Source organism: Tachysurus fulvidraco, chromosome 5, assembly GCF_022655615.1.
Source record: "Tachysurus fulvidraco isolate hzauxx_2018 chromosome 5, HZAU_PFXX_2.0, whole genome shotgun sequence".
Classification (NCBI taxonomy): Eukaryota; Metazoa; Chordata; class Actinopteri; order Siluriformes; family Bagridae; genus Tachysurus; species Tachysurus fulvidraco.
The window spans coordinates 22,272,944-22,282,265 of record NC_062522.1 but is presented as its reverse complement, the minus strand read 5'-3'; the positions used below and the strand labels follow the sequence as shown (position 1 = coordinate 22,282,265).

The 9,322-nt window shown below is 39.3% G+C and overlaps 1 protein-coding gene across 3 annotated transcripts in view; it reads left to right on the top strand.

Annotated features, from left to right (window-relative positions):
- The first annotated feature begins 2,408 nt into the window (after positions 1-2,408).
- The window catches only part of sema3fa (sema domain, immunoglobulin domain (Ig), short basic domain, secreted, (semaphorin) 3Fa), a 52,759-nt gene continuing 45,845 nt past the window's right edge, over positions 2,409-9,322 (top strand). For 2 of the 3 annotated variants that reach the window (XM_047814260.1, XM_027146301.2), the window contains exons 1-2: positions 2,409-2,705; positions 3,825-3,991. In XM_047814260.1, the coding sequence (XP_047670216.1) occupies positions 3,841-3,991 (151 nt within the window). In that variant the 5' untranslated portion in view covers positions 2,409-2,705; positions 3,825-3,840. Of the gene's footprint in view, positions 2,706-3,105; positions 3,300-3,824; positions 3,992-9,322 lie in introns of those variants that run through there. The other variant, XM_047814259.1, reaches the window with a different exon arrangement.

Genomic DNA, 9,322 nt, shown 5'->3' with positions numbered 1-9,322 from the left:
TTGTGTTTTTTTTTAACTCTACATGATTGTTGATGTGCAGTTAAACAATAGTCAGCTAGCTACAGTACCTGGTAGCTGCCTAAGCAAATGTGACCATAAATAACCAAAAGAGAATATAAGATCTTTTTTACCCTCTGACAGATACATTAGGTCCATCACTTCATGCACAAACAGAATCAGCAAACACCCATCACTGAATATTCAGAACTATTTTCACTACACACACTTTCATGTCTACACACTTTATAGATTCCTAACTCATTTAACTTATTTATTCCTGAGCACAAATCTGTACAGGAGACATTGAATGTCCAATACCTTAATATTATTTAAACTTAACTTTTATTGTTTCAGCTAAATTTACAATAAACTGTTCACATATGCAAAATGGTAAGTGCAAAATCTTCTTTCACCATTAATTACTGAATGCTGTAAAAATGATAACTGAATTATAAATCTAGCAGGATAAGAGACTAAGGAAAGTTTACTGTAGTTACACCATCAGACTCAAAGCACAAGGAAGGGGGGACCCTACATAGGGTGTCAGTGCATCTCAGGACACAGTTGCACACACATTCACACACTACAGATTAATTAGAGATGCCTTTAGTTTGGGGAGGAAAACCAATATACCCTAAGAAATCTCAAAACATGGTGAAAACATGCAAACGCCACACACAGGGTGAAGGTGGGAAATCCCTGGAGGTTTGACGCAAATATGTTAACCACTAATCCATCATGTCCCCTGCCTTGTTTTCAGTACAAGAAAAAAGTAGTTTAAACAGAATTAGAAATGCAATTCAACAGACATGTACTATGAATTTCATATATTGCATTTTTGATTATATTTTCAGTTATATAACTCAGTATTAGCATTGGAATGCACAAGGATTCTTTTTTTTTTTTTTTTTTTGGTAAAAACCATTCTTAAATTTGCTTTGATACATCAGACTGTAAATGCATTTAAGAAATGAACACAAACTCATATTTTTTATGCTTTCAGTAAAACTAAAGCAAAGCATCAGATCGGATCAGAAGACAAAAAGGAATCCAGAAGTAATCATATAATATTTAATTTGTTGTGTATTTAAAATATTGCATTACTGCTTATATTTTAGTGACGTTATTTGTAATCAGTGTCGGGTTACATTTCCCAAGTAATCTATCCAATACCAACAGTGATGGAATTAATGAATCCCAGAATCTGTCACCAGATCCAGACTTTTATTTTCTTTTGTAGCTGCATACCTTATCCTATTACTCTTGCCATTAATTACTGAATGTTGTAAAAATGATAACTGAATAATAAATCAAGCAGTTTAAAGAATTTAGTGATGTGTAGTGAAAAGGAAGTGCACTTTAGTTACACCATCAGACAGATTGCTTCCAAAGCTGCTTTATTGGGTCAGATGAGCATATGAGCCAAAATACACCCCACTCTCTAGGCACAAACAAGAAAGATTTTTCTCTTAAAGATGTGTGTGTGTGTGTGTGTGTGTGTGTGTGTGTGTGTGTGTGTGTGTGTGTGTGTGTGTGTGTGTGTGTGTGTGTGTGTGTGTGTGTGTGTGTGTGTGTGTCTACATATAGCATGACTGGCATCCATTTGGTTCAGCTAGACTTGTTGGCACAAACCTGGTAAAGCTCATCACAGACACAAACAGTGGTTTGTGTTTTTTGAAACCACACAATGTATTCAATGTATTGAAATGAACATTAAATCAAAACTTCATATGGGAAGCTTTGCATTGAAGTTCCTACCAGACTTCTGCTAGAAAGCTGCAGCAAGTCTCACAAACTTTATTTTATGTTTTCATAGATTTCTTTATATGTTTTGTATAAGGGGGGGGGGGGGGGGCTGAATAACCAAGTTATGGCTAATTAAATAAACTGTTCACTCAAAGCTTAGAAATTCCAGTTAATGTAATGCAAACTGCATGGAAAACCTCATATGTCACAGCATTAAGCAAAATCAAGTAAAATTAATACGTATATAAAATGTAAAATAAATATAAATATAAATATTAATAATATTGGGGGCACAATGGCATAACATGATTGTCTCTCACCTAGAGAGAGAGAGAGAGAGAGAGAGAGAGAGAGAGAGAGAGAGAGAGAGAGAGACAGACAGACAGACAGACAGACAGAGAGAGAGAGAGAGAGAGAGAGAGAGAGAGAGAGAGAGAGAGAGAGACAGACAGACAGACAGACAGAGAGAGAGAGAGAGAGAGAGAGAGAGAGAGAGAGAGAGAGAGAGAGAGAGAGATTGACTCTCAAGCATCTCGCGCGCTTCTGTTTTGTCGCTCTGGAGTGGGCGGGGCAAGACTGGGCTTTTCTGTAAAGGTGAGACTCCGCCCACAGGAGGCGCTGCGTCCACCTGCCTGTGTATGTGTGTGAGTGTGTGTGTGTGTGTGAGAGAGAGAGAGAGAGAGAGAGAGAGAGAGAGAGAGAGAGAGAGAGACGTCTTGCTCTGGCTCGAATAAGCGCTGTCCATGTGGAATACCCCGCACACACACGCACACACACACACACACACCGTATTTCAGTGTTCGGATTTGGAGCCTGTGACAGTAAGCGGGTGTGTGTGTGAGGAAGAGTGTGTTCGGACTGAAGAAGAGCAGCAGGACGCATCGTGGGAATTCTCCGCTCTTCCTCACAGGATTCTGAATGGGCTTTTATACCGGGATAAACTTCGGCTAATATTTCAGGTGAATGCTGAAGTCTGGAGCCACACGGACGCGTACAAACACATCCTCACCCTTGTTTCAGGATTTGTTAATGATCTACAAACAGTTCTATTCTTCCAGTTTTTATTTTAACGCTGTAAAATCTCTTGGGTTTTTGTTTGTTTGTTTGTTTGTTTTGTTAAATCTTACCCATATTCAATCATAATAGGGTAATCATCAATTTCCCTTTTATTCCTTAATACCACTTGGCATGGATGTTTGTGCATTTCTAATTGTTTCTTACTTTTATTCTTGTATTTATTTGTTTGTTTACCTGATTTATAACGTTTGGAAGATCAGCAGTAAGCGAATAGCTGTAAGACGGGAGCATCCGAATGTGTGTGTTCATACGAACGGTGCGTAATAACGCGTTATAGACACCTTCCTTTCTTTCCGCGCGCGCGCAGGATGCCACTGTTATATTTAGTTACAGGTGCAATTAGGATTTTAGGCTGAGTTACATGTGCAGTCATTAAAGTCTTCTGGCGTGTGTGTGAGGGTCAGTGTTCACCTGCTGTTCCTGGCAAAGCAGACAATTAATACCTACAGCGTTGAATGAACTGTTCCTGCCTCCAGGTACTGTAGAATTAAATCTACTCTAGATTTCAGTTACAATTTGTGGTATCTGGTCCATCATGAAAACTAGTGCATGATTTATGATTTGGATTATGCTGGGTAAAAATCTTAAATGAATAAAGTTCTGCATTTGAGACGATGCACGGCGTGAGCGGAGTGCAGATGGTAATTTATACACTCTTAGAGAGAAAAAAAAGGATAACATCTACAACCATTAATGTTTGTCCTTAGGTGGGAACACTTTACTGTTCTACACAGGTACAGAGGTTTAACAAAATGGGTACTGTACCATCTTATAAGTGGCCAGGTAGGTTTTTCTAGGAAAATGTTTATGTTGACCATTTCCTTTCTCTAACACATCTACTACTCTGTTTAATTAACTTGTTCTATACAGAAGGGGAAATCACCAAATTTGGATTTGTTCAAACTGTCTGATTCAGATTTAAGTCTCCGGTTTAACCAGAAGTCGGTGTAACCTGTCAGAGCGTTCATCCCCCTCACCCCTTTGCTCTTTGTCCTCTGCAGGACTGAGTGTTTCTCCATGTTTTTGGACACAATGATTGTGCAGAGCACGAGGGATTTGTTTCTGGGGACCCTTCTGGTTTCTGTGTTCTCAGCTGTATCAGTCCAGAGCAACCCATTTGCCTCCCTGCCACCTCTGTCAGCTCCACGGATCTACCTGTCTTTTAAAGGTAAGATATACCGGACCTGTTTTGGTGGAATTCCGTAAAGTGAAACCGTTTTTAATGAATTTTATAATATAAAGTATAATTGATTCATAATAAAGAATATTATGAATTTTATACAATTAATAGAATCAAAACAATAGTCATCCTAATAATAAGAATCCATTCCTTTTCATACAAATCTAAACTGCAAATTCGTACAAGTATTCATTTGTGAGACTATGCATGATTTTTCCCTACTTAGGGGTTTAGATTCTGCCACACTTCTGACATTTCTGATTTATGACTCTTCCCAATCTGGAAGCTGTTTGTGTGGTTATGTCGTCCGAGGAAGCTGCAATATTCAGTGGTTTCCTGTTTCAATTGGTTGTGCAACTGCTTAGTAGGCTGCTTCTTGGCAAGGGACATGGCTGCTTGGATCAAGATGGTGTGGGAAACATGCAATGTTAGTTAGCACTTGCTGTGTTTTCAGGCTGCAGTACAATCAAGGCCACACTCCACACACTTCACGCACATGTGTCATGAGCGTGTATTTCCTCTCCCATTATGCTTCCGCTCCATTTCCATAGCTTGTGTTTTTGTGGTCAGAGACTTCTTCTATAATAGAGTTTTGGTTACTTTGGGTTTGTGGGTAAAGTGCTGAGCATGGCGGCTCCCTGCATATACAAACGTTTCTAATTCTTGGTCAATCAGTCAGCTAGTCTTCCTAAACTACTTTTACTTTGCTAGTTTACTTTTGAGCTTTTTGTTATTGAGTCTTTTAATTGGTGCTTTAACATGTGGCTTGGGGGATATGCTGCAGTCTGACCACAATGAGCCAGTTGGCTGCTTGGTTGATTTCAGCAATATTTCAATGTTCAGAATGGCTTCCATTTCATGATTTCATCTTTTAGACACTCGAAAGATATTACAGCTCTTCTTGGTTCTATCAGTTAAATGTACAGATGGCAAGACGAATCATAGGCAGTTGTTTTTCCCCCTTATAAGCTGTCAATGTTGGTTCAAAATGACTTGGGTTTATTTTTAAAATAATGTCCAAATGAAAATTTAAGAGTTGCTGTAGACTGTTGACATAAAGTGCACATTAAATTTTCACTTATATTTATTAGGCATTACAAAAGAAATTTTGCCATTGTACTCTCATCTGCCGAGACAGTTTGTCTGAATGACGACCGAAAAATGTTCTATTGTTGCTTGTTTTCTCTTCCTTGTTGGTGCAATTCTGCCTTTTTTTTCCTGAGTTGACATGGAAACGTAAAGCTTTTTCCCATGTGACCATACTGTAGCACCATGTGCCAAGATATATATCAGAGAACATACTAGTTACATGCTTACAGCGGCCAGCTAAGCTTGGCAACAGACATAAAGAATTTCTCACAAGAAGAGTCTGGAAATTTTCACTAGCCTGCCCTGTTACTAAAGGAGGCAGATATAAATGACTAAAGCTAAAGACATGAGATAATGAAAGCATGCCTTGTGATATATGCCTTTTAAGGTTGTCGGGTTTGACACGCTCGGCCCGTATTCTTTGCTTTAAAGAGACTTTTTTGTACTGGTTTAGTCCATTATTTATATCCAGAACATCTATTACACACTTTTCAGAAAAAAAAAGATAGACTTTGTCCATTTTTATCTGCTTTTAGTGCTGGTCGTAGAATTGTAGTTAAACTGCTCACTTGAACATTTGAAAGATGGTTGTAACTTGTTCGGCTGTACATCATGTTGTCAAATATAGCCAGAGGTTCTCGGAGGTGTGTTATTTTATGGTGGAAAAATAAATTTAATCTCAAGAATCTGACTTTGATTAGGGCAACACTGACAAAGAAAACAAGAAGCTTTTAGGGGATTATCTCTCGCTAACACTCCCATCAACATTCTTATAGACGCCTAGTGACTAGACCACATCACCATGTGTGTGTGTGTGTGTGTGTGTGTGTGTGTGTGTGTGTGTGTGTGTGTGTGTGTGTGTGTGTGTGTGTGTGTGTGTGAAGCTGAAAACTGACTCGACCTGCACGAAGAGGAACCCTGCCAGGTCAAGTCAGTTTTCAGCTTCGATGTGTCGGCAAGTTGAGAAGGGAGAGATGCCTCTGTCTTTATCGCCCCTTTTCACATTACATGCCGTCTGGGCCGGCAGTGCATCCTAAGAAGCCAAGATAAATCACGTCTCAAGCTTACGGTCTCTGGCTCCTATTTACAGGAGTTCCGATCCCTCTATCATCTCACCGCCAGCTTAAGTTTAGGTGTGTGCCTTCATGCAGGTTTGGATTTCATGTACATTCCTTCTTCTTGCTTTCTCTCCTCTTTCTGCACCCTGAGCACACTTTCTCCTCCTCCCTGCTTCCTCCTTTTGTTTCCAGAATTCCCACTATTTTGCTCAAAGATAGCCCAGAGGACTTTCAGTGCCCCGCTGCGACCTAAGAGTGTGCTCGTCCATGTAACCACTCAGTTTTGACATGCTGGTGGATTTATGGACATGTTTCTGCATATCATATCCATGTTTAATGGTTAGGAAAACACCTAAGGCAAATTCAACAGTTTGGCAGAAAGAATTCTTTGCTGGTGATTGAAAGCGCTCGCTCCAAGCAAATCTTGTGTATGTTGATTTAATTCGGATTCCAGCACTCAAAACGTAGCAGTAGACTCGCATGTTTTAGATGTTGTATTCTTGAAAAGGCAGTGTTGACATTTGCACAGATGTTTGCAGAGTGTCCAGAGCAATGCATAGATTATCATAATGAAAGACTTTGCCTGCTGCAGAATTTCTTTCTTAAGTGCTTGTCTAAGTGTGTAAGTGTTTCTGGCTTCTCCGGTGTAAGCTTTTAATGTGTACGGCAGCCTGAGCTTGCTTAAGTGCCCTGTCTGAACCACGTTGCCGTACATGAAGGTCCCTATTGTTTTTTTTTTTTTTTTTTTTTTTTTAAGGCGTGGGAGTGTTGAAGCTGCCGCTGTATTATCATCTGAGATATGGTATATGTGAGAAGTTGAAGGAATGACCATACAGTCTGAGACTAATGCCATGTCTGAAATCACTTGTTCAATATTAACTATACAGACTGTTCTATATAGAGTGCTATATAGGGCAGCCACGACTGATTTCACTGTTAGCTAGTCTAAATGCTCCAAAAGCACATCATCGTGACCTACTATTACATAAACAATGTGTGCATTACAAATTACATGCCAAACCACAGAAATCCAGACGTGATTTCTACATAAAATGCACGCATTGACGATATGATGTCCACCCTGACAAGTATATTTTTTAAACTGAAAGCAGTCATTGTGTTACTCAGCGTGGAAGTGTGGATTTGTGTGTGGTGCATTCTAGGTAATAACAGTGAACTATTCAGGGAATATAATGCGTCCGTCGAGAGACAACACTGCAGAAAGGCTATAGACTAACTAGTGTACTATATGGTTAATAAGGAACAAAACTGAGTTGTGTATAGTGTTAGAGTTAGACATAGAGTTGTGTATCAGAGTTGTGTATTTACTCATACGGTATATTTCTACCTTTTTGCCTTTGATGGCATTTTGTCATTGATTACGTGTAGGTCAAGAATATAAGAGGGGCTCCAGTTATCTTTGTGTGTGTGTGTGTGTGTGTGTGTGTGTGTGTGTGTGTGTGTGTGTGTGTGTGTGTGTGTGTGTGTGTGTGTGTGTGTGTGTGTGTGTTTGGGGGGGTTATATATAGACTTGTGTGAGTTCCAAATAACCCTCTGACTTGTGTTGCAGGCAAGATAAGCCCTGATAATAGATTTATAGATTTCTAGCAAAAGCTGCCTCAACTTTTTGCCCTTTGAGAGCTTGTCATCTAAGATAAGTGGTCAGTCTTTAAAGGTTGTTAAGAACAGATTTAAGGCTTGCATGTAGTAGCACCCTGTGTGTCTGCAACTCCAAGGCTGATTAAAATAGCACATTTTTGTTTTTTTGCCATAGACTGAAGATATTTGTGTCTAGATGTGTTAATCAACTTAGATCATTACACCACAAAATATTTAGGTGAGCAAAAAAATTGGAACAGTTAAGTCTTAAGCGTATGTATATCCCTTACTTGCTATAACTGCAGCGACCTGTGATTCGCAAACAAAACCAACCAAAACGTTAGTTTCTTCTATTGTGATGCTTTCCTAGGCTTTTACCACCACTTCTTTCAGTAGTTGTTTGTTTTGGAGACTTTCTCCCTTCAGTCTCCTTTTCAGGAAGTGAGATGCTGTTCAACTGGGTTATGGTCTGGTGATTGACTTGGCCAGTCTAAAACCTTCCACAGTTTTCCCCAGATAAAGTGTGGGCAGTGTGTTTTGTATTATTGTCTTAGTGCATGATGAAGTTTAACTTGAATGCACTTCTAAGAATTGATTCTTCTGCAGCCATCATGAGTTACGTCCTCAGTAAAGATTAGTGAGTCTGTTCCAGAAGCAGCCATGCAAACCCAAGCCTTGACACCACCTACACCGGGATCGACCGATGAGCTTGTATGTATTGGATCATGAGCACATCTTCTATTCTCCACAATTTGTGCTTTCCATTGCTTTGGTAGAGTTTCATCTCGGTTCCAACACGTTTGTGGTTTCACTATGAATTCCAATCTGGCTTCTGATTCTTTATGTTGATAAGAGTTTTGCATCCTGTGGTATGGACTCTATATTTCCCCTTTCATAGTCTTCTTTGAACATTTGTGATATCTTCACCCCTGCCTTGTGGATGTTCTTGCTAATGACCCTGAATGTTGTTTTGGGTTTTTTTTTCCTCACAGCACTCACAATGTTTCTGTCATCAACTGCTGTTGGCTGACCTGTTTGGTGTCTATTGCTCAGTACATTAGTGGTTTATTTCTTTTTCAGTACATTCCATATCCTTATGTTGCCCAAGATAAATGTTGGTGTAACAGCCCTGATTGATTTTCCCTTTTTCTCATGTTTTTTTTACCCATAGGCAGCCTTCTTGTCTTCGTGGTACTTTTTTTTTACATGTTTAGCAATAAATCTAGTCTTCACAGGTGAAACCCAGGGCTTAAACCAAGAGTAAACATTCAGGGATATTTAATGTTTAAACAATCACTGTAACCAGACACGCCTGGCAGTTACATGTTCCAATATAACTGGTTACTCTAAAAATGATTGGGTCTTCTACGTGTAATTATGAAAAGGTGTTATGATCTCAGTATGTTTGATTTCAAACCCAAATGTCTTCAGTGTGTAGTGAAAAGAGATTTGGCCTTTCTGTCCTAATACATTTGGATGAGGCTGTAAAACCAGTTGTGTAAATATTTGTGTTTGTAATTGTACCACTTGATTGTGCTTGTACAGCAGGACCAGTCTGTTTCTCAGCACAGAC